The sequence below is a fragment of the Delphinapterus leucas genome, chromosome 2 (genome assembly GCF_059928025.1).
Source record: "Delphinapterus leucas isolate spDelLeu-1000000601 "Yukka" chromosome 2, BTC_Dleu_Yukka2, whole genome shotgun sequence".
Classification (NCBI taxonomy): domain Eukaryota; kingdom Metazoa; phylum Chordata; class Mammalia; order Artiodactyla; family Monodontidae; genus Delphinapterus; species Delphinapterus leucas.
Window position 1 is genome coordinate 154,784,921 of NC_143130.1, and position 25,677 is coordinate 154,810,597.

The window sequence follows — 25,677 nt, forward strand, 5'->3', positions numbered from 1 at the left end:
ATGTGCGCCAGACATTGTGCTATGCTTTAGATAGATTATTACATTTAATTCTTGAACCAGCCCTGTGAGATGTGGGATCGAGTTTTATTCCCATTTCACAGCTGAGGAAACCAAGGCACAGAGAGGTTAAGTATATTGCTTTAAGTGGTAGAGTTAGGATTTGAACCTGGAAGTCTTGTTCAAGAGCCCAGCTCTTCATCATTAAGCTGTGCTGCTCCTGTTCTGAGAGTTGTCCAGTTCAGAACCTGCAGTGCAGATCCAGGGGCACAGGGTCTCTGCTCTCCCTCCAGAATTCTCTCACTTACCCAGCTCTTGCACTGGTTTTGATTCCTTTCCAGCATCTAAAACCTTTTATTTCTTCTTGCCTTCTTTCTTGGATTATTTCTTTAATCCTTTCCCAAGAGCCTGTCATCCGCTCAAATAAACAAAATATTTAAAGGTTTTTAAGCTTTTCATCCTGTTCTCAAGCAGGAAGATCAGACCGCATTTATAATTTCATATAGTTCTGTGCTTTTGACCTAGCATACAGGTTGTCAAAAGTTCACATAGTTTTTCCAGATAATTTCTGAACTTTTCTGTACCTCTGATGCTACCTCTGTTGTACTTCAACTCTTCCTGCAAAGGAACCATCTCAGTATAACTCCATAGATTCAAAACAGAAAAGATAAAAGTATAGTCTTATCTCAAGGAACAAACTCAAAGGTAAAAAAAATAAATTTTTGCCTTTAACACTTGCATTTTTGTTTTGCAGCACTTGCATTTTTAGAGATTGTTTTAAAATAATTTCCCAGCACAAAATTTCTCTAAGCAAGGCACCTGTCACCATGAGCATAAAACCTCTTGGTCTGTCTAATTCATTCCACTTAAATAATTTTAGGCACACATTTCATTTGGCCAGCTGTCACTGTTCCCAGTCAGCAGTTACTAACAGCAAGCCTTAAGACTTACTAGTAGACATTTTCAGTATTATTTATTAAATTTATTAAATTTATATCTATTGGCACATGCAGTTCGACTTTTATTCTTTCACTAGTGAAAGTAGTTCTCATTCAATGGAAGCCTTTCATAAGCATACTTTTTTTTCTTGGAGACTACAGTATGCAATTTTAATGCTAAACTTAATTATCACTGACCTTTTGACTCTCTTCTAACTACATATAACTTTTATTTATTTATTTTTTAAATAAATTTATTTTTTGCTGTGTTGGGTCTTCGTTGCTGCATCAGGCTTTCTGTCGTTGCGGGGTGGGTGGGGACTTCACTTTGTTGTGGTACGTGGGATTCTCACTGCGGTGGCCTCTCTTGTTGCGGAGCACGGGCTCTAGGCGCGCAGGCTTCAGTAATTATGGCACGCGGGCTCAGTAATTGTGGCTTGTGGGCTCTAGAGTGCAGGCTCAGTTGTTGTGGCGCATGGGCTTAGTTGCTCTGCAGCATGTGGGATCTTCCTGGACCAGGGATTGAACGTGTGTCCCCTGCATTGGCATGTGGATTCTTAACCACTGTGCCACCAGGGAAACCCATAACTACATATAACTTTTAATTTCATAATAAATCTTCAGGCTCAGGTTCCCAGAGCCAATAATTCTTTCTGCCTTTCAACCAGAGTGCTCATTTACCATCATTACTGTCACTCTGCTTACATATCTCTCACTTCTTCAGGCCTCTGGCCAGCTTATTTGATCCTTCAGGGGCTAATGTACTTTTCCTCACTGTTAGTATCATGTCTGCTGGCTCCCCTTGAGTCTCTGTCCAATGCTGTTCCTCCGAGGCTTTGACTCTCTCTTGAAAGTGTCACCTATTCCAGAGTCCTGCCATTCCTGACTTTGCTCTACCTACTAATCTTCCCTGGGGATTCACCTAAACGAGTACACTTCCTCCAGATTATGAGCAATTTGAGAGCGGGAGCTTGTGTTTTTCTTCTTGGTAGTCCCTGCGCATCTAGGAACAGGGTCCAATAAATGCAGGTTGAATTTCGCTGAAATGAAATAACTACATAAGCATGTATTTTTACATACGATTCCAGTATTGCAAAATTCATGAAGAGAACAAATAATTTTATAACTAAAATCAAGTAAGTTGAAAAAAGAGATATAACATACACACAAACAGGAAATACTGATAATTAGGTTTTTAATGAAAGATAAGGGAAAATGCATAACTTTTTATTTGCATATTTGTCTTTTTTTAAAAAAGTACTACCTCCATTTCTTGAACCCCAGGACTGTCTGTAGTTTCTCTAATGTTTATTGTCACTTTAAAAATGTAGACTTCCAATTCAGTACTCATAAGTGCAAACTCTAAGCACACTCTCTCTTTGTATGCTTATCTTATAAGAAATAGAGAACTGAGGTTCATGAACTCACCGTTCTCTCTTATCCTTCAGGTCCCCCCCCCACCACCCAAATTCATGATCCCATGATCATATAATTAATATATACTAAAAAAATTATATGAAGCTTACCTTCCACATTATTTTTTTCATGAAGTATAATTGACATATAACATTAGTTTCAGGTGTACAACATAAAGATTCAATAATTGTATATATTGTGAAATGATCTTTTTAAGTTGAGGTAAAATTTACGTAAGATAAAATGCACATACCTTAAATGTTCAAATTGATGTTCTGACAGGTTTATATATCCACCTTACCACCACTCAACATATGTTATAGAACATTCCCATCACACTCCAAAATTTCCTTGTGTGTCTTCCCAGTCAATTCTACCTCTTCCCCCTATAATCATTCTTTTGACTTCTCTCATCATAGATTAATTTTCCTTATTCTTTTTTCTTTATTGTGGTAAAATACACACAATATGAAATTTACCATCTTAATCATTTTTTAAGTATACAGTTCAGTGGTATTAAATACATTCATAGTCGTGCAGGCATCACCACCATCGATCCCCGTAGTTCACACCACATTGCGCAGTTAGAACTTACATAAAAATCCAACATAAAAATCCAAAGTCTGTCTTGACAACCTGGAGGATGGAGTTCAGGACAAGCACACTTGCTAGGGAGTAAGAGGACAACCTTGGAAATGAGGCAGCCAGAAAAGGGGAACCTAACTTCTATGTATAAATTTCACCCAAATCTTGGGCTGACCTCTGGACAATGTATATGCAAGTTATACTCCAAACTATACAGCTGAAGCTAGAAGAACTGAACATAGATCTGAGCCACAGCCCACTGAGGGGAAGAAGGAACTGCAGTTTGAGTTCAACCAGGTTAACTGCCTATACACACACACATACGTACTCACTCTTTGGAGCAACGTAATATAGTCCAGTATCTACAACATTTCACAATATCCAGGATACAATATGAAATTATTCAACATATGAAAAAAGTGGGAAAATAGGACCCATTTTTAGAATAAAAGATAATCAATGGAGACCAATCCTAAGGAGGCTCAGATGATAGAATTAGCAGACAAGGATTTTAAAGTGGCCATTATAACTATGAACAAGGGTGTAAAGGGAAATAGGCTTTAATGAATAAAAGGTAGGAAATTTCAAGACGAATTTCCAGATGGAAATTTTGGAACTGAGGAAACCAATATCTGTAATTCAGAATAAACATATTAACAATATTGAATCTTCCAATCAGTCAAGATATGGTATACCTCTGTACTTATTTAGGTTTTGTTTAATATTTATCATTAATGTTCTATAAATTCAATGTAGAGACCTTACCCATTTTCCAGTATATTTATTCTTAGATATTTGGTATATTTTTATGATATTGTAAATTGCATTGCTTTTTAAAATTTCACTTTCAATTAATTTATTACATTGAAATTTCAGTTGTGTATTACTGGCATATAAAAAAATAATTTTATTCTGTTTATGGACTTTGATTCCTGCAACTTTGCTTTTTTTTTCTTATGACACTGGCTAGGTCTTATATTACTAACTTTGTATAGAAGTGGTGAGAGCATACATCTGTCCTTTATTCCTGATCTTAGAGGAAAAGAATTCAGTGTTTCACCAATAAGTATCATGTTAGGTATAGATTTTTCATAGATATCCTTTATTAGGTTCAGTAACTTTCTTTCTGTTCCTCGTTTACTGAGAGTTTCTGTCATGAATGGAGATGAATAAATTTTGTCCAGTGCATTTTGGTATCTAATAATATTCTCATATGATTTTTCTTCTTTATTCTCTTAATGTGGTGAATTACATTATTGATTTTTTTTTTAACCTTAAATCACCGTAAATACCACTTGGTCATGATATATATCCCATACATGAGACAGATAGATTGATTATATTTGCTAATATTTTATTAAAACTTTTTGTGTGTATGTTCACTAGGCGTATTGGTCTGTAATTTTCTTGTAATGGTTTTGTCAAGTTTTTTTTTTTTATCAGAGATGTGTTAACATAAAATGAGTTGAGAAGTTTTCCCTTCTCTTCTCTGAAAGACTTTGTGAAAGATTGAAATTATTTCTTCTTTAAATGTTTGATAGAATTCATTGAAGCCATCTGGGCTTAAAGTTTTCTTTGTTAAGAAGGTTTTTGATTACAAGTTAAATTTACATATTTAGATTTTCTCTCATCGTGTCATTTTCAAAAAGTTGTATTTTCAAGGATTTTTTCAGTTCATCTAAGTTGTTAAATATTTGACATAGAGTTGTTCATGATATCTCCTTATACTTTTAATATCTATATTCTCTGTATGATGTTCCCCCTTCTTCATTCCTGATATTAATAATTCATGTAATTTTTTCCTTGTGATCAGCTTGCTTGGAATTTATCAAGTTTTAAATTCTTTTCTTATAGCCAACTTTTGATTTTATTGATGTTTCCTGTTTGCCCACTTTCTATTTCATTGTGTTAAAATGTAAACTGAAGTACATTAAATTTTCAAAGAGTTCATTTGAGCACACATTGATTTTAATTGGGCAGTGCCAAATTGAAAATGGGTAAGAGCACTCCACTGGCAGAGACTAAGGGAAAGGCTTTTTTTTTTTTTTTTAATAGAGCAGACTCTTAAGCAAAGTAAGCAAATTATTTGGCTATAGCTTAAGTGGTTGCCTTACTTGGGAAAGCCTAGTTGGCTGTTTGTAATTGGTTGTTCTTAAATTTCACTTTTCAGATGTAAGTGCAATGACTCCGGCGTGGGTTTTGGTTTGCTTACACAGACTGCCAAGACATTAGAGCGACCTCAGTCTGATGGCTTCCTTGTTTAATTACTTTATTGGTTTCTGCTCTTATTATTTTATTTTTTATTCTTCTACTTTGTTTAACTTGCTTTTATTTTTCTAGTTTCTTAAAGTGGAAGCTTAGAACATTGATTTTACACATTTCTTCTTTTCTAATATAGACATTTAATACTATACATTTATCTCTAAGGACTCTTTTCACTGCATCTCAAATTTTGTTTGGTTGTGATTTCATTACCATTCAGTTTGATACATTTTCTAATTTCTCTTGTGATTTCTTCTTTGATCCATAGGTTATTTAAAGTGTGTTGTTTAATTTCCAAATATTTGGGAATTCTCTAGATATCTTATTGTTTTAAAGATATAAAATTAATTGATTTTTAATTTAATACCATTCTGGTTAGAGTGTACTCTGTGTGATTTTGATCTTTCAGTTTTTATCGAGATTGGTTTTATGACCCAGCATTTAAACTGTCTTGGTGTATGTTCCACATGCACTTGAAAAGAATATGTATTCTGAAGTTGTTGGGTATAGCTTTCCATAATTATCAAATAGATTGAGTTGGTTGACAGTATTGTATAAATGTTTAAGTCTAGGTTGGCAGTTCTTTTTGTTTTCCTTTCAGCACTTTAAAGATAGCTCACCAGTGTTTTCTGGCCATCATTTTTTAATGATAAGTCAGCTAATCATTGGCATTGTTGTTCCTTTGTATGTAATATTACCACTACCACTGAGCACCCCGCCACCCTGGCTGCTTTTAAGATTTTTTTTTCTTTATTTTTAGTTTCAGCAGTTTGGCTGTGATCTGCCTGCGTGTGGATTTCTTTGTACGTATTCTGCTTGGGATTTGCAGAGCTGCTCAGGTCTTTAGGTTAATGTCTACAATCAACTTTGGAAATTCCCAGCCCTAATCTCTTTAAATATTTCTTCTGCCCCATTCTCTCTTCTCAACTGCTGGGATTCCAATTTTATACCTGTTAGATACTCTCCTCTACTGTGTCCAGTCTGCTGTTAATCATTTTGAATGCACTCCTCATTTCTGATTTTATATTTTTTCATTTCTAGGATCCTTGTTTGGTTGTTTTTTGAAAGATTTCATCTCTCTCTTGAAATCCTCCATCTGTTTATATGTGTTTCCCACCTTTTACATTAGACTCTTTTACATATTTATCATTGTTATTTTGAAGTTCATGTCCGCTAAGTCCAACATCTGTAACACCTCTCAGTGTCCTTCTATTGACCATTTTCTTACATGGGTCATATTTTCTTGCTTCTGCATGTCTTTTATAATTACTAATCGTATGCTGGACATTTTAGGTAAAACCACAGACTTAAGTAAATAATGTTCACACACACACACCCTCGCCTCCCCCCCCCGCCAAAAAGAAAAAAGCCATGCTCATCCTTTTCTCAGGCTGCTAATGTGTGGGAAAGGGGCAAAGGGAGAAGGGGTTGAGCCAATCTGATAATTAAACTGGGTCTGGACTTTGTTGTAGCTTTAATTAGATTAAATTCACCTCTGGCTGCAGATGTCTTGGGGCCAGGATGGGACCACCAGTAAGATTCTAAAGATCCTTTGGTGCAAAGAATTTTGAAAAACTTACATTCACCCCTATGAATTTGACACCTTCCTTCTGGTGAGATTGGAGTGATACTAACAAATATGTTTTTTTAATATTGTATAATGAAATATGTCAACATTTGGAAGGTCTGCATCACTCAGTGAACCAGTATTCCTAAAGACTAATGCTTGATGTTACACAAATCTTGTATGGATACAAGATCTATTCAAAATGCAAGATAGACCAACAGAGTATGAAAAGCTCGTTGATTTGGTTTCAGATTCTACAATACTAACTTTTAGACTATACTACCTGTTGAGTTTTGGTGGAGGTCAAAGAACAATATCCACAGTTTCTCTGAAAGGGACTTTAATCAGTCCCTCCCCATCCCCCAGCCTTCAGTGTCCCCATGCAATTGATGAAAGAGTTGATGGGTGGCTACAGATTCGTTCTATGCTGGGGCTTCTAAAATATCATACCAGCCCACATGCAGGTGTTAAAAGCTCGTCAGAAGTTTAGCTGGTAGTGCCTTAACCCCCGTCTATGACACATTCCTCCTCCTCCCAGGGGCCATCCTGGCTAAAAGTGAAGAGCTTGTCACTTCCTGGGATTATATTCATTTAGGTTTACTGTATGTCCTCGGCATTTTGTTAGGTTTGAAATAAGTATGATTTAGCAGCTTATTCAGCTTATTATTTTTTTTTCTTTATTTTTTTTCTTTGCGGTACGCGGGCCTCTCACTGTTGTGGCCTCTCCCGTTGCGGAGCACAGGCTCCGGACGCGCAGGCTCAGCAGCCATGGCTCACGGGCCCAGCCGCTCCGCGGCATGTGGGATCCTCCCGGACCGGGGCACGAACCCGCGTCCCCTGCATCGGCAGGCGGACTCTCAACCACCGCGCCACCAGGGAAGCCCAGCTTATTATTTTTTTAAGGTAAAAGTGACAGTCTCTTGAAACTTTCTACTTGCTCAGAAGCATAAGTCCAACAGAAACTTTTGAATGTTTTCTGGTTTTTGCCTTTGATTTAACTACAAGATGGTGAATGCCGGAGCTATAATAAAATAGAGAGGGTTCTATTTCCTTATTTCTGAAAGTGGGGGGTAGGACTCCCCTTTGGGATCATGAGTTTTAGGAGTTCCAGAGGCCTGTCCAGTTCACTCTCACTCTCCCTTGAGCACCGTGTAGAACAGAAAAAAGGAAGCCACTATATTTATATGGGTGGAAACCACGCTGAAAGACTGGGCAGAATGTTAGGACAGAAACAGGCAGTGTAAACAGAAAGTCCTTTCTCTGAGATGGCCAGTGAAGAGTAGAAGAAGGTAGACTGATGGCTGCTTGTAGGTCACACCTTCAATCTCTGAGATGATCGGCTCTAATGGAGGATCAGGAAGGAGGATTGAGCAGAAAACTGACTGCTTACAAGGGTAGATTATATAGGTGCCCCCTTCACTTGTGGATTGAAGAGGAGGAAAATCCATCCCTTTCCAGATAACCTGTTTTAGTCCTCCGCATAGAGCATTGCAATACAATTATAATAACCATTTGTATACACTATACATCAGGGCTTTTCTTTTTAGTAACTTGGAGCACTTTTGACCTCACAACAAATACTGTACTCATGACTAGATTGTGTTAACTTTGCAACACAGAATCCTCTGGCGGAAAATGGCCAAATTTATGTTTTCTATATACTAACTTAAAGAACTGTAGGGCAGCAGTGAAATGGAATCGTTTGGGAGGGGAATGAATAGTAATAATAGTAGTAATGGTGGTGGTGGTAGTATATTTTTGGAGCTCTTCCTATGTGCCTGTACTTTCACTTGTGTTAGCTCTTTAATCCCCACAATAACCCTATGAAATAGGTACTATTATCATATCCCCATTTTACAGAAGAGGAAAGTTTAAGAATAATAAAGATAGAGAAGTTGGATGTAATAAAGGCTGCAGTAGCGTCTGTCTAGTCTCTCCTCATCCATTTGGTCTTTGTAGATGTGATCCCACCCCAGCTGCCCTGGGAAGGATTAGGAATGGGACACACAACACTCCATGAAGAATCACTCTGATTTTGTCCTTGGAAATATCCCCCAAAGCTAAGGGGGTTCCCCACCACATTTTATAATGACTCTCTGATCACATAGCTTCCTTATTCTGGCCAGCACTGCTTTGTACAGCTCGTGGGAGTTCTTCTCTCATTTGTAGGATTTTGGGCATTTACAGCACCTTTCCAGCACTTACTGTGTGTCCCAACTACTTTGTTTGAGATTGAAAATTTATAGGCAAAGAAAATGTAGCCTCTGCCATCCTTGAATATCTGTACATTCCATAACGTGTAGTGGAATAAGTGCCATGGAAGTGGGTAGATACTCTTTCTTACCAAGAAATAGTAAGATTGTCCCCAGAAAGCACCTCCTTCATGGCCTTACAGTGTTTCTCATTAGAAGCACCATTGGCATTTTGAGAAGCACATATTTTCCTAGCACAGGGCTGGCTTTTCCTTATATTTTTTGACATTTGGCACACTTGACCTCTACCTATTAAATGTCAGTAATCCCCCACCCCCATTATTAGGACAATTGAAAGCACACCCACACACTTGCCAACACCCTGAAGAGGGCAAAGACGTCCTCGTACGTGGTCGCTCAGGTTTTGCTCAGACTGGGTGGAGGAAGCTGGGGAAGTGGACGCGGAATCATACTCTTTGTACAGCTGTCACATTCCTGCATCTCATCCCTACCGTACCATCTTGAGACATCACATCATTCTTGGGAAATCTTTCTTTTTTTTTTTTTTTTTGGCTGTGCCACGCAGCTTGCAGGATCTTAGTTCTCCCACCAGGGATCAAACCCGTGCCCCCTGCAGTGGAAGCACGGAGTCCTAACCACTGGACCACCAGGGAATTCCCCATTCTTGGGAAATCTTGACACTGAAAGCATATCTTTATGAAGAGGGCAACAGCCTGCTCAGGAGATTTTGCTTTGCTAAAGACCCGTGCATTTTACAAATTTCCTTCGAGTTCCTTACAACCAACATCCATTTGATGGAACAGATATTAAACCAGAGAGAAAGACACAGCCCTTTAGTGTGTTTTGGCTAGAAGTTGGAGGGGTAGGGCATGCTGCAGGAAGGGCAGTGATGGTGAGAAACATTTAGCCCTGCAGTGCCACGGTGTAATACAGAAAGTAAGACAACGTTCTAATAAGAGGATGTGCGGTTTAGAAAAATTTGCCGTATTGTTGGCAGTGAGCTGCATATGTAGTCAGGACAAGACACAGCATAGTTCACTTTGAATCTTTGAATGTGAATCAGTTGTTAGACATCCAGAGCATTCCCACAGCTAACTCTTTTGAGTCTGTCTGTCCTACTCTAGAAATAATAAAAAAGTGTAAGAAGTTATTTACAGGGAACGTATACAATATTATATGTTAGTGTTGAGCAAAGAATAACATAACAACTAACTTTTATAGAGAATACTTGAATCTCAAAAGTTTGGTGGGAGTAGAAAATGTATTACTAGTAAACTAGAATGAACTGAGGTTCAAGAAAATGGAACGGAATTTTGGATGGAAATGGAAACTCATAGCTGCCATAGAAAGGACTATGTCAATATGTAATCTCAGGCAAAACCCAAGTAACAGTGCACCTGGTGTCCTCCGTGTCAGTCATTACAACACTTGCATACTGTAAACCCCCAAAGCTTGTGCTTTAACTGTGAGATACCGTGGCCTGAGTAACACCCACTGGAATTCAAAGCAAGCAAGTTTCTCATGGCACTGACCACACTGCCTTAGACAGCTGAGCACTCCTGCACCCATCCAGTGTTGCACTGTAAACATTCCTTCCTCTTTGCTAATAGCCTCCACTTGCTTAAGCAACTTCTTTCTGTGACTTGGAGACTGCACTTATGTTACTGATGAGATTAAAAACAGCTTTCACTACAAAAGCTTATGTTGTTGCAGTCTGTTCAGTGTGTGTGCAGTTGGACAAATAAACCTCCTCTATCCAAAGTCCCTCGTTTGATCTTCTCTTGCCCACTGTCCTGCCCCTTACACATCCACAGACCTCTGCTGAGGCTCTGTCCCTGGTCACCTCCAAATAAGGGGGCCTAGTTACAGACTCTGATTTCTGATTACAGCAAGAAGGCATTAAAGTAAATGCCTGCTAGGAATATTGGTTACTAAAGCAGTTTCTAGAAAATAAAACCAACCTAGCTAGCCTGTGAGGTGAATTCTGATATAAGCTACATAGTTATATAAATCCTTAAATATCGAATCCCTAAGTCTGGATTGCCTCTTGTGGCTACAAACTTCTGTAACCAGCGAGCCAGGAATGGAAGCAGAATCACAGTTGATGAATTTTCTAACCTTGGGCCCGGTTATCATAAATAATAGTTTCATTCTAGATTCAAATTCCTGCCTTAATTGGTATGGAAATCTCAGGGTTATTCATCCAGGCAGTTCCTGCTGTATTATCTGTCTCTTCCGTGTGTTCATGTGTTCATTGGATCAGCTCACTCCTGCCTTGAGCCTGCTTTTCATTTACACCTGAATACCTTGCTCCATTGCCTCGCCTTCCACTCAGAGCTCACTCGGTTCCCTTTGCTATTTGCTGTATCTTCAGTAAGCTTTTCTCTTCCCTCACTAATGAGAACAGAGATCATGGTTTCCTCTGGCCCCTCCCTTCTTAACCCCAGAAGTCCTATTTGACTCCCACTCAGCACTTCACCTTGTGAATAATATTAACATTTTATTCACATAGTCGGGTATTTATTTACATGTGATCCTTGGTCTCCACATTTCCTCACATCTCTAGAAGCCCCTTGGGAAAAATCATGTCTAATAACACGCACACTGAGACAATTCAAGTGGGATCACGGAAGATCAAATGTCATACTAAAAAAAGGTTAATAAGCAAGCTCTGAGCTTTTTGGTACTGTTCTCCAGGAAGATTAGCTGAATGTGTGTAATTGTGCAACTGAACTGTGGGAGCCAAACTGTGGGAGGAGGTGAGCAAGGGATATGACATATCAGAGGTGAGATTATGTGAGTAGAAAACCTTTCATCCATGGACTTCAGAATATATTACACAGACTTTCCCTTAACTCTGTGTCTGGAAATCTCTTTGAGAGAGGTAGAGAAACCAAAGCAGAGACCCAAAATGACCAAGCTATGAGAGAGACGTCCCCCCAGGCAAGAGAGGAGCATGGGCTTCTGGCCTCAGAAGACATCCCACTTTGCTCCCTCCCACAGGGCTCTGTTGAGGTCACAAGGACCTAGGCTGTTAATAACCAGGCAGCCGTAGGTCAGGACTCAGGAAGGTTCTGTGTAAACTCACCCCATGTGTTGTTGCATCTCTGCCACCAAAATGACCATTAACACCAAAGGATATTTACAAAGGGAAGAATAACACGATGATTTAAATCACTATGAATATGTCTCTTGAATTAGGCACTGTTTTATTTCTCTAAGCACCATTCACCAAGGTTTTGGGATAAGGTTGTTCACTATGACACTCTTTGTGTTTCTTCTATGTACAATTTTCTGGTCACTGTAACTCTAAAAGGAAAAAAACAAAAATACTAGGTAGTTAAAGAAGGTTCAGAGATGAATAGCCAAAATGTTAAGGAGATGGAAGGATTTCCAAATAAGACTGTTCTAAAAATAAATGGGGACCTTTTCAAAAAAACTGTGGTAAAATAATACATAATATAAAATTTACCATTTTTAAGTGTACAATTCAGTGGCATTTCATACGTTTACAGTGTTGTGCAACCGTCACCGCCATCCGTCTCCAAAACTTTTGTCATCATCCCAAGGTAAAACTCAACACCCATTAAACAATAACTCCCCATTCCCCTGTCTCCCCAGCCCCGGACAACCACCATTCTACTTTCTGTCTCCATGAATTTGACTATTCTAGGACAAATCATACAATATTTGCCCTTGTCTGGCTGGCTTATTTCACTTAGCATAATGTCTTCAATGTGTGTAGGCTAAATGCCAACCTGGCTGGGGACCCTGATGAGATGAATTCAGAATAAGAAAAAATGTATCTTCTCACACCAGTTATGTTATCCCATGATATGGGGACATAAGCTCAAATACAAACACTTATTTTAAAAATTTAGGTACTTCACTAATGGGTGGCTAAGAAAAACCAAGACTCTTGCACAATTCACCCCTATAATTTTGAAGTTGATGTTTAGATAAGATGATTGTTCCTCTGTTCTTACCTTGAAATAACCTACCATCCTTCATTTGAAGCTCTCTGGGCTCCTCTTGGAGGTCCTTTTGACAATCACAGGGGAGTGAAATTGCTATTTGAATTATTTAACATTCAACAGATATTTTTGTGTGCTGAGCACGTGCCAAGCCTTATGGCAAAGCGCTAGGAATAGAATAGAGAGCAGAGCAGCCCGCCTTTGTCTTCATGGAGCTGCGATTTCATAGGCGAGTCAGATGATTTATCCCACAAACAGATTTGTAACTCCAAACTGCTTTCAGTTCAATAAAGGAAAAGTAACTGAAATATTTCTCTCCTTACCTTCATTGTTCACACAACCATTCTAAGAGATCTGCTTTCTTTTCTCTTCAGGAGCCTCCAAACAGGTGGCTTTGCCTGGGAGGGAGAGGTAAAGAACAGCGCGTATAGCAAGGCCACAGGGGTGGTCCCGCAGCACAGGTGCCACTCCACAGTAGGCAGCTACCAACTCCATTTTGCCCTGCAACAACTTGAACAGCAAAAACTTCAGTCCCGGCAGCTTCTGGACCAGAGTCGAGCCCGGCACCAGGTAATTCAAGATAAGACTTTTCCATGTGCTAATATCTTCCTTCTGTTGGGTAAATTCTTTTTTTTTTTTCATGAGAAATGTGGGGATAGTTTCTCAAAAGTTTACCAATGCCACCATGGCTTGAATGGTTCATGGGGAATCTACCCACGGGGAAGAAATGTTCTGAATCCATACATTGGCTTTGTGGGAAAGTGATCTCGAACCAATTTTGACATTCTTTCTTTCATTTGAATGAATGTTCTTCCACAAAAATCTCTTTTGTAGTATTTACCCTTTCTGTTGCCTGATCTTAGTTCAGTAATTTCCCAAGGGTCTAATTCCCAGATACCTAAAAGCTAGCATTTTAAAGATTTTTTTCTAAATGTACCACTTCCTTGCCTTCATTGACTTGGTCTATTTAAGCACACATTAATCCTTTATGGCCTATCAAGATTTTCAAGGAATAAATAACTTTCAAGTTCTTATAGGAAATGGTCTTAATCTAGGTCGTTGGTCTTCTGGTTTAACAGTTTGTACATAGGACAATGTACACAAAAATGTAACAATAGACACAAAAATTCTTGTTGTAGTGGAACTTACACTCTACTGAAATATGAATTCCCTACTCACTGTCTATAAAATGACAAACTCCTGAGTATATGTGTAAGGGAATTATATAAGTATATTGCACTAGCGAATCAGTATGGCCCCAATTACAGAGAAAGGATGACTTCACAAAAAAGTCAGGCCGTGAAGACTTAAATTTTTCCTGATGAGTCAGGATTATCATTCGAATCAGTTACCATGTTCTACATGTTCTGCTGGGCTGAATCCATACTGATTCTGTGAGCTTCCCTGATATTTGGTTGTGTGAAGAAATAGCTTATATCAGCTTGATCTCTTGTCATTTGCTCTTATAAAAATGTAGTGTGCATTAGTGTGTGCAAAATTAATATTCACTCAAAGGCTAAGGTAATGTTCCCAAGTTTTTTTTTTCTTCTATATAAAACAGTTATCATCATGCTCTCTCTCTTTGTTTTTTCAAATGCCGTCCAGGTCCAGAGAAATTTTTATTTTTTTCAGTGTCATTCACCACTTGATCATCTTATCTGTGATAGTATAATCTGTATATTATATTAATTCATTGGAATTGAGAAATCGTTAAGTGCAGGCATTTGTTTAAGGGTTTGTTTGTTTCTTTTAATATTTATTTATTTATTTATTTGGCTGCACCAGGTCTTAGTTGTGGCATGCTGGATCTTCGTTGCAGCATGTGGGATCTTGTTCCAGGGACTGAACCCGGGCCGCCTATATTGGGAGCACGGAGTCTTAATCACTGCACCACCAGAGAAGTCCCCAGGCATTTGTGAAGTAGCTTTTTAGGTCATTTTTACTGGAGAAAAATCCAGACTTCTTATCTGTCAAGCATGGAATATAGCATCATCACACTGCCCTCTGCCATGTAGAAATTTCCTTATTTAAATAGTCTTTGGGATAACGGAGGCATTTAGGCCAGTTTGCAAACAAAAAAAAAAGAATTTTTTTTTTTTTGGCCGTGCTGCAGAGCTTGTGGGGATCTTAGTTCCCTGACCAGGGATCGGCAGTGAAAGCATGGAGTCTCAACCACTGGACCGCCAGGGAATTCCCAAGAGCTTTATTTGGGGTCTTAAGGATTCCAATTCAGGAGACAGATTTGGGTAATACCAAAAGATTATTCCAAGGAAGAGAAAAAAGTCAGGAGCTTACAAAGGCAAAAGCCACAAGGTTGTTCAAGAATTATGATTGATCCTGATGCACGAAAGGAAATATTTATCCTTAAAGGATAGGCAGTTATGAGTTATTTTAGGGTAAGGGTCCAATAAATAAATAGGCTATCACAAGTTATTTTAGAGTGTAAGGGTCCACTAAGTATCTTGAGTTTCTGGAACATTGGGCAGATGTTCTGGATTCCTATGTTAAGACAAGAAGTGGTCAAAGTTCAAATTCCATCCCTGCTGAGATGTGCAAAAGTCACACTTCCTCAATGGCCTCCTGGCTCCATTTTAGAGAGCCCTCTTAGCAATAACAACTCCATTTAAATTTTTCTTCCGCAGTGTATCTTAGTCTTTTTTTCAATCTGTGTAAATTTCTTAAAACTTTTTAAACTTCTGAACCCCCTGCCATTCAGATTACTTAAGAATGCCAACTTAATCAGATGCTGGATAGTGGAAATATACATAGCCTTATTTCCCTTGTTTGAGTATAATCTATGGCTCTAATGCATCTAGACAGTTGGTCCCTTTTAATGCTTCCATACCTTGAAATGGTGGATGATTAAAGAAAAAAAAAAGGAGGTGATTTGCAGAGCACTGAGGTTTTGAGGAAAGAGAGACAGTTTTGCTGATTTTCACTTTTAGAAACTGCTTCATTTATAAGTCCTTCTCATTCTTTTGATTAGCTTCCAGCAAGTCACATTCCTTTGAAAATTCAGAGTACTGCTATTCTTGTGTGGATTTTTTTTTTCACTGAGGATTATACTGATTGAGTTTCACTGAACTATGAAGTATATGGAAAATATGTTTTTTAGAATCTGTCAGAATGCCTGTTTTAGGGAGGAGTCAGCACTCCCAAGAAGGGAGTTATCTCGTGTCTTCTGGAGAGGGAACAGAAAATCTTTTATCATAATTTTATATATGTTTATAACATCATTTTATTTTTTCCCCCATTCTTCTAATCCACAGTTGACTTAGGTCAAAATGAGTAATCGTGAAGTTTGGGACTGTGGGGGAGAGTGAAAGAAACTAAATTCTATTAGCTTGAAGAGTTTATAACTAATAAAATAGCAAATAAGATAGTAAGTATTCTAACATGAAGAATAGTACCTTAGAGCGCTTTATTTCAGAGGACATTAAGAAACACTCCACAGAAGGAGCAAAGCCCTAATTAGATTTTTAAGCCTGTGTTTTTAGCTCACCTTGTGACTGTGCTAGACCTGACCCTTATAATTACAACCAAATGATTGCTTGAAACATGGTTTGCCTTCTCAGGATGTCCTATATGTCTGTCCTTGGGTTAACCCCTTTAGATAGAGATGGTTTCTCTGATGAACTTCTTATGCTTTGGATTCAATTTTCTAAAGTGTAGGTAGCCATTGATATAACTAACAATTTGGTTAATTGCCTGTTTGAGAGCAGTGAGTAGAATTGAAATCTGATTTACCTAGTATCCATTCACAAGAGAGATGTGTTTATGGACCAGGACATTAAAAGGGGCCTTGTATTGTATTGTATTGTATTGTATTATATTATATCATATCATATCATACATGGACAGACAGTGCCTTTCATAGTGATCTCCTAAAAATATTGTTGGAAAAATAATCATGCAGCCTTTCTTGCATTACATGCAGAGGAAGTTCTCCATCCTTTCTGCACTTAGATAGCCAGCCTTTTTTTTTAATTAATTAATTTTTTAGATAGCTTTTTGTAGGTATTAATTTCAAGGAGGAAAACTCTGATTCAGGATATGAGTTTTGAAATGGACATCTCTAACCATTCATGCAGTGTAAGCTTTGATCCTCATTTCTGTCTAGCATTTCACTCATAAATCTAGGAATTTTCATGTAGCGAATCACCCCTACAAAAGACTGGTCCTGTAGCATGGACCTGGGAGAGGAAAGTCACCTGGAGCCATTGGCGGAGGCTTCCAGGGCCAGAGGTACAAGGAAATAGGTGTGATCCAGTCCATTTGATAGAGAGCATGATAAACAAAATAAGACAAAATTGAAACTATGAGCTTTTACACACTGATGGGTAAAACTAGCAATTTAAAAAAAAAATCATTCTAAATCAGAGCAAGGGTCAGCAAGCTTTTTCTGTAAATCGTCATATAGTAAATATTTTAGGCCTTGCAGGCTGTACGTAGGGTCTGCGGTAACTACTCAGTTTTACCGTGGTAGAATGAAAACAACCATAGACAACATGTAAATGAATGAGTGTGGCTGTTTTCCAATAAAACTTTATTTACAGAAAAGATGGCAGGCTGGATTTGGCCTGCAAGCCGTAGTTTGCAGATCCTTGGCTTTGAGTAACAGAACCCCTTGGAGGGTCTCTTAAAACACCAATTGCTTCCCTGACTCCATTTCTGATTCAGTAGGTTTAGGATGGGCCTCAATTTTTTCCAAGTTCCCAGATGATGCTAAGCCGTTTCTTCTGGGGCCCACACTTGGAGAACCATTAAGCTAGAGAGAAAGAGATTAGAAATGTCTCCCTTTTATTTGTCTTCTGTCTTTTGAAAGGGAGGCTGGATTTGTTAAAATTTAGTGTTGCCCTTATAAAATTTCAGGCAATCTTTTTTTTTTATAGGAACTTTGTTTCCATCTTTTTCACTTCATCTACTACAGTTTCCTTATAAATAAGTTTTCCAAACTTGAAAACTTCCTGTTCATTCTTCTTATCGGGGTACATTCTGCTCAGCAACCACTGCTCCCAGGATTCAAGTTTTATGATGGATGAGAGATAAGTAATGGGACAGATTCCTCCCTCTTTGTTTTAGTAAGAATAGCCAACTCTTAATAAGCACTTACTGTGGTCCAAGCACTATTCCAGGTGCCTTACATATACTAATTCATTTAAAATGAGTTCCAGGATAGTTGAGGAAATTGCAGGATCTTGGTATTCTAGGGATGGTACAGTGACTCTGTGTGCTGATACATCTGAATGTGTCTTCTCTCCGGTTTCCCTGATTGCTTCCCACTTCCTTCTCAGACTGGCTTCCTGCCCCTGAAGGAGAAGGATAAAAAAATTTTCTGTCAGCTGAATGGGGGGACTTTCTTGGGCAGCAGTGACTGCTGGTGACATCAGCATGAGTAGCTCTCCCTGCTGGGGTCTGTGAGGAGGGCTACACCGGCTCTGAGGCCTGACTGACCTGATTCTAATTGCCAACGCTGAGCTGATGTTATTCTTGGCCCAGGGCAGAGCGATTACTGAGTAGTTTCTGTTAAAGTGATCCTTTGTTAAACCTCTGCTCTCAACCCCCATCTCCTGCCCTCCCACTCTCTTCTCTACCTACTCCAGACTGAAAAAAGCCCCAAAAGCAGAAAAAATTAAGGATATTTTGATGGCCAAGAAAGAACTGCTGAAATTTCTTTTAACAACAAAGGGGGAGAGAGGGGATTTTAAGTACATCTTAATTTTTCACTGGTTTCCAAAGCCCTTCAATTTTTAGTAGACTTAATTTTCAACATCGTAAGGTAACTCAAGGTAGGAAAAAACCGTGCATCCTCAGTTCCTCTAATCCTTCCACTCTCTCTGTGCTTTACTTCCCCCATCCCAAGATGGCCAATTTCACCAGACTAAGCCAGATTCGGTGAGGGGCAACAGAGACTAATGTCCCCAGACAAGCAGGGCAGGGGGCGCAGCTCAGTGTTCACCTGAAGGGGCCTTTCCGCACAATAGCAACATCTTGAGGGCCAAGTGTAATGAGCTTTTTGCTAACGGCGTGTGTGTGTGTGTGTGTGTGTGTGTGTGTGTGTGTGTGTGTGTGTGTAGTCTCGCAGGTGTGGAAAGGATTCCCGTATAAACCCAGCCAAGTCTTGTTATTCTGCTCCTAAAAGTTCATTGCATGTGTCTAGAAAAATTCTGCCCCACCTGCAGCAGTGAATACTGTTTCTCCAGGCCTTCAGCTGCTGTGTGTTTGTGTTGTAGAGGAGGGGAAAGAAAGAGAAATTCAGCAGGCGCCGGGCTTTTCCAGGCAGCCAGCAATAACACGCTAGCCCCTCAGTGCGGCACAGGGAGAGCAGGCAAGCAGAGTGGCTCTGCAGGGGGAGTCTTTTTACATCTTTCCAAGGAGAGTACCTGGGAAGAAGGTTGGCTGGGATGGGGGTGGGGGCGGGGGTGGGCACGACCTCAGGCGTAGCTCCTGGAGCAGGTTGACTTGAACGTCCTAACATACTGCTGCTCTGTTTTTTTGTTTTCATTTGGTTTTGGCGTCTTTTGTTCAATTTTATATTTCCTTCTGACCTGTATCAGAAATTCATATAACACTTAGTTTATAGCTTGTTTATGATTATCATTTTCTTAGAACCATTTGATTTAGCAGATTTTGCCAAGCCAAACTCTTTTCTTCCTACCTAATGAAAGACATTGAAGATACGTGAAATAATGCATGTAAAACTACATTCAGCTGTTCAGAAATAGGCACTGTGGGCAGGCTTTGCAGTCAGATAATCCTGTTTAAACCTGAGCCCATAACCTGCGGCAGGTTATCTGAACTTCCTTGAACCTCGGTTTCTTTATCTCTAATATGGTGATGATAATGTATATCTGTGGGTTTTCATGAGGATTATATTCCTCAGGGTGTTACCATGTGCCAAGCACTGAACCTGGAGTGGTATTTGTGTTATCACAGTGAATCTTCACAGCTGCCCTCTTATTAGCCCCATTTTCCAGATATAAAAACAGAGCATCACTTATGTGACTTTCCCAGGCTCACAAAACTAATAAATGGAAGAGCTGGTGTTTTTGAATCCAGGGGTGTCAGCCTCCGGCATCCTAGCTCTTGGCTATCATGCGCTATACTACCTCTCTGACAATATTCAGGCGTTCAGTAACTAATAGTTATATGTATTGTTACATACATTTTATTTTTATTTATTATTATTATTTTTTTAATTTATGTATTTATTTTATTTATTTAGTTTTGGCTGCGTTGGGTCTTCCTTGCTGCGTGCGTGCTTTCTCTAGTTGTGGTGAGCGGGGGCTACTCTTCGTTGCGGTTCGCAAGTTTCTCATTGCGGTGGCTTTTGTTGTTGCGGAGCGTGGGCTCTGGGCACGCGGGCTTCAGTAGCTGTGGCTTGCAGGCTCTAGAGCACAGGCTCAGTAATTGTGGCTCACGGGCTTTGTTGATCCACAGCATGTGGGAACTTCCCGGACCAGGGCTTGAACCCTTGTCCTCTGCATTGGCAGGTGGATTCTTAACCACTGCGCCACCAGGGAAGCCCTATATACATTTTAAATTGCAATTCATGCGTTCGACAAGTACATCGACAAGTACATATTGACACCTATAAAACTGTATTTGAAAAGTTAATCTCAGGTATCTTAACTAGTCTCCTACTAGCCAGATACACTGTTGCAAAAGAAAAGGTTTACTAAACTTTTATCCCAGTTACCTCAAATTCTTAAAGAGATGTCTTAATAAGGTCTTCCAGGACTTAAAACTCTTAGAAATGCCCATACTCTATGCTCCCTTGTGCTTTTATTATTTAGGAGCAGTGTCAGGAACCACTGAGTCTTGCAGAATCCTGAAATATGTTCTAGAAGTTTGGAGATTCAGGGCATGTGTGTGGGTTGTTATTGATAACATAGGAATTATCTCTTCAATAATCACTTCATCCTTTCAACCCTGTTGTTGTCATTGGTCATACTGTTTAATTTTGTTTCTATGATGGTGTTTTTGAGAATACTGTCAGGAAACACCACAGGTGTCTACCAATGTGAATAACACCGATTGACACTTTTGCATGATTAATATTATGCTTGCTTTTTCAATACCATAGAAATCTGATTTTTTTTTTTAATTTATTTTTGGCTGCATCGGGTCTTAGTTGCAGAGTGCGGGCTTCTCTCTAGTTGTGGTGCGCAGGCCCTAGAGCGCGTGGTCTCAGTAGTTGCAGCATGCGGGCCTAGTTGCACCGCAGCATGTGGGATCTTAGTTCCCCAACCAGGGATCGAACCCTGCATTGGAAGGCAGATTCTTAACCACTGGACCACCAGGGAAGTCCCCAGAAATCTGATTCTTAATGCATTATTTCAATATAAACATCAGTTCATTATGCTGATTCCTTACTACTAGTAATAGAAGTCCCCTGGTTACCACCAGGGTGTTTTCTAAGCTGTTGCTAGAGTAGGGTCTCTCTGGAATCTTGGAGGGAGGAAGGTGAAGGCAGTGAAATGGGTGTACAGTGAGTGCCTCTTGTATGCTAGATATAGTATTATATCCATTCCACTGATGAGGAAACTGTTGCTCAGAAAGTTTAAGTAACTTACACAAGGTTGCCCAGCTGGCTTATTGCAGTTGTAATAGCTAAGCCAGGTCAGAGGCTTCCAAAGCCCTATTCCACTCTACCTCCCTCCCCCTTGAGTAAGTGACTCTTCATTTTCTTCTTGTTTTATACATGTATCATCAGTCAGATAAGACATTCCAATTTTATTGTTGCTGCTGCTATACACCCATACACACAAGTATAAACGAAAAGGTCAACACAATGAATCAAAATTCAGAACTCCACTTGGTTGTAGGTTTGTTAAGAGGCAGCTCTTCACCTACCAGCTGCTTGGGATCGACCTTGTTTGTTGTATATCCTTAAAATGTGGTTTTGCTACAGCTGCCTGGTGGCCAGTTTCATTCCCTCCCCTCACTCTGTGACCTGTGGCTTTTTTCTGTTTGTCTGTGGGCATATGAGGGACTCACAGCAGTAACTTTGCGTGAGATGATGAAAGACCTCATCTTTAAATGTAAAGAACCCCACCCATCTGCAATGGATGCAGCCACAGGAAAAAACTTAACAGGTATATATGACAGCAAAGTCTGTGTAAGATGAACAACAGGTCAATATGTGATATTCTGAGCCAAATAAAACAAACTAAACATTTGAAGACAAAGACAAGTTAGATATTTATAAACTCTGAATTTAAAGTTGTAAAGAACTCAGAGATTGCCTTGTCTAATTATTTCATTTTACTTATCAGACGATGTAAGACACAAACATTATTAGGAGAACAAGGGCGTTACTAAAACTACTAGTAAGTAAAAGATAAAAGAGACAATTGAAAATGAGGCTATGAGTTGTTGTTTTTTTTTAACCAATTGAGCTCCCAATCTGGGGTCATTGCTGATCTTTTGAAGTTACCTTTATTTATATATTATACACGCACAGACTCACATACGCATACACTTACATATTTTAACTTTCAAAAGAAGTAACAAAGATTTGCTTACACACAAATTTTTTTCAACCTTTTCTTCCTGGAGTAAAGTGAGGGAAATCTCTGTCTTTTAAATGTGTCTGGTGAAAATTGGACACATTGCTAGGTTTGCTTTAGATTTGCTTTGGAAGGGAGATTTGATTTCAGTGGATTTGCTTTAAAAAGGGAGTCAGCATAGCGTAAATGAGGAAGGCAATGTAGTACAGTAGGGCTGTGAAATCAGACTCCGACGACGACTTGGATCTCACTTACTACTTGGTAGCTTTGCCATCATGGACAGATTACGGAACCTTTTTGTGCTCTGGTTGCTTCTTCTGTGTATGGAAGTGATGATGGGACCCACCTCAAATGATTGGGAACATGCTATAACATGTAAAGCACTTAGAGCAATGCTAACCATGATAAAAGCTCAATAAAAATTCATTTCTCTTATTATTATGTATTACTTTTTTTCCATTGTGGTAAAAAACACATAACATAAATTTACCCTCTTAACAATTTTTGTGAATTGTACAGTATCGTTAACTATATGCACATTGTTGTACGACAGATTACTAAAACTTTGACATCTTGCATGACTGAGTCTCTGTATGCATTGAACAGCTCCGTTTCCCCCTCCCCTCAGCCCGTGGCATCCACCATTCTGCTTTGTGTTTCTATGAGTTTGATTGCTTTAGATACCTCATATCAGTGGAATCATGTTGTATTTGTTTTTTAGTGGCTGGTTCATTTCACTTAGCATAATGTCCTGAAGTTTCATCCATTGTAACTTATGCAGGATTTCTTTCTTTTTTAAGGCTGAATGATGCTCTATCACATGTATATACATTTTCTTTATCCATTCATCAGTTGATGGGCATTTAGATTGCTTCCACATCTTAGCTATTGCATTATAATTTCAATTTGGAGTTTTAGTTAAACCCCCTGTGCCAGAAGCAGAAATTGGTTTAAATGATATTCAAGAAGGTGGTTTAAGAGAAGTTCAAGGCCCGTAAAATATTAATTAGCTACACCTTTTTAAACTAATATTTACTTGTTTGGACAGCTGAAAATTATAGCAAATTAATTTCACAATTGCTAGAGAGAGATGTGAGGAGAAAGAATGATTAATAGTACCATGGTAAAACGATTAAAAGAATATGTTTGTCCAAAGGCATAAATGTCTTATAAACGTTAAGAAAAAAAAGAGAGAAACAGCATTAGCATCAAATTATGAGCCAGCTTTCCATGGGACACGTAGTATTTCCTTATAATAATCAAGGAAAGGTAAGGGAATTATTCTCCCAAACATACTGACAGAAATGTATTTGGTAGAGCCTTTACAGAGGGCAATTTGCGAATATGTATAAAAAAGACAAAGAAGAAGCAGCCTTCTGATCTAGCCCTTCTACTTCAAGGAAATTACTTTAAGGAAATGATCTGGTATATGTCAAAAGATATAAAAACTAACATGATGTTTATCACAACAGTATTCTTAAATAGCAAAATAAACTGGTGACAGCCTTAGTATGTGTGTGGTTTCACAATGGAAGTATAAGATTTTAGGGGGCCTACTTTTTCCCACTTAAAAATGTTTTAGGAACTTATTTCCTTTACAAATATAGATCTACTGTGTCAGTTTATAGCATTCTACTATTGGTGATTGGTTAAGTAAATTATGATAAACCATGATAGAAAATACACAGCCATTAAAAACAATCATCTAGATCTACCCTTATATATATGAAAAAATGCTCAAGATAGATATTTGAATGAAAAAAAAGTCTCCAAAACATCAGATATCATATACCATTTTTGTAAGCCCATGGAAATGCATGTATATACAAAGAAAATACGTGACTATACACAGAAAAAAGTCTAAATGTTACCAGAGGTGGTTATCTCTGAGAGTAGAATTCGAAATGACTTTTTTTTTTTTTTTTTTTTTTTTTGCGGTACGCGGGTCCCTCACTGTCGTGGCCTCTCCCATTGCGGAGCACAGGATCCGGACGCGCAGGCTCAGCGGTCATGGCTCATGGGCCCAGCCGCTCCGTAGCATGTGGGATGTTCCCGGACCGGGGTGCGAACCCATGTCCCCTGCATCAGCAGGTGGACTCTCAACCACTGTGCCACTAGGGAAGCCCCGAAATGACTTTTAAAACTTTTCCTTTTTCTAATGAACGTGTTTCAAAAAAACAAAAAACCTTTGGTCTGCCAAATATTGCTGGGCATTGTGGGAGAAAGAAATAGAAAGCAAAGCAGAGTCTACAGTCATAGGAGTCTAAATTTGCCATCAGACTATGAGCCTCTACCGATGTATGACTATTAGTCAGTTCTGTTGTGAGAATGGGGGGTGGGCCTGTAGTGAGGAAATGTCATCCATGTGATGTCTTAGGCCTAGTTTCACTGGGTTTTCTGATCATGGGCTGCAGCCCTGGCCTTAGCCAGCTGCCTCATAGTTGGACTTCTTTGGTTGTAACACACACCTAGCCCAAGATCTGTTCAAGTGTCTCAATGCTATTGAAAACCCAACTCAGAGACACTGCTGGTATCTTTGGTTTGCGTACATGCAGGAGTCTGAGGCATGTAAGTATATTTGAGTATCTGTTTTTAATGGCCTGCATTGTTTCTCAGATGTTAGAAGGTACAGTTGATTTAGGGGCTGCCTGAAGCACAGTGTTTTCAGTTGGTTGGTGAATAATAGTTTCTTCTAAATTGTTCTGTCCACGTAAGCACCTGTATTCACATCCTTTAGAATAGGTGATTTGCACTAGTAAGAGCCTTCTTTCCTAGTTGCTATAGGAAAAGTAGCTTCTTCATTTGTTTTAGAAGTGGAAGGGAATGCCAGAGGACTTCCAATCCCTTTGGCATCTCAGAGTCCTGTCTCAGGTGCTTGTGTCATCAGTCTCTCTGTGTATGAACGGGAGCATCTTCAGGGTTTCTGCCCCATCCCTGTCGAGGTCCTAGCATTGCCCAGTGCCTTGTTGCAGTACCGGAAGTTGTATTCTTTCTCTTGCTCGGCTTTCAATCTTGTTCCAGCTGACAAACATTGTGAATGGAAGACAGCCAAGAACTGCATGCAGGGTGGGACAAAGGCCTTTTGGAAGCTTGCTTTTGCCAAAATAGAAACAGCTACCCTCACCCTCACCCTGGCCCCGAGCTTTTTACAGCATCATATGGTTGCACAAAAGACGAAATGTGTTCTTTGCATTGAACAGCTCTCGGCCTGGT

The 25,677-nt window shown here is 39.2% G+C and overlaps 1 protein-coding gene across 15 annotated transcripts in view; it reads left to right on the forward strand.

The window, feature by feature from the left end:
* TTLL5 (tubulin tyrosine ligase like 5) overlaps nt 1-25,677 on the forward strand; it is a 305,509-nt gene that overhangs the window by 194,220 nt on the left and 85,612 nt on the right. For all 15 annotated transcript variants that reach the window (XM_022576495.3, XM_022576493.3, XM_089907984.1 and 12 more), the window contains one exon: nt 13,327-13,522. In XM_022576495.3, coding sequence (XP_022432203.1) covers nt 13,327-13,522 — 196 coding nt within the window. The remainder of the gene's footprint in view (nt 1-13,326; nt 13,523-25,677) is intronic.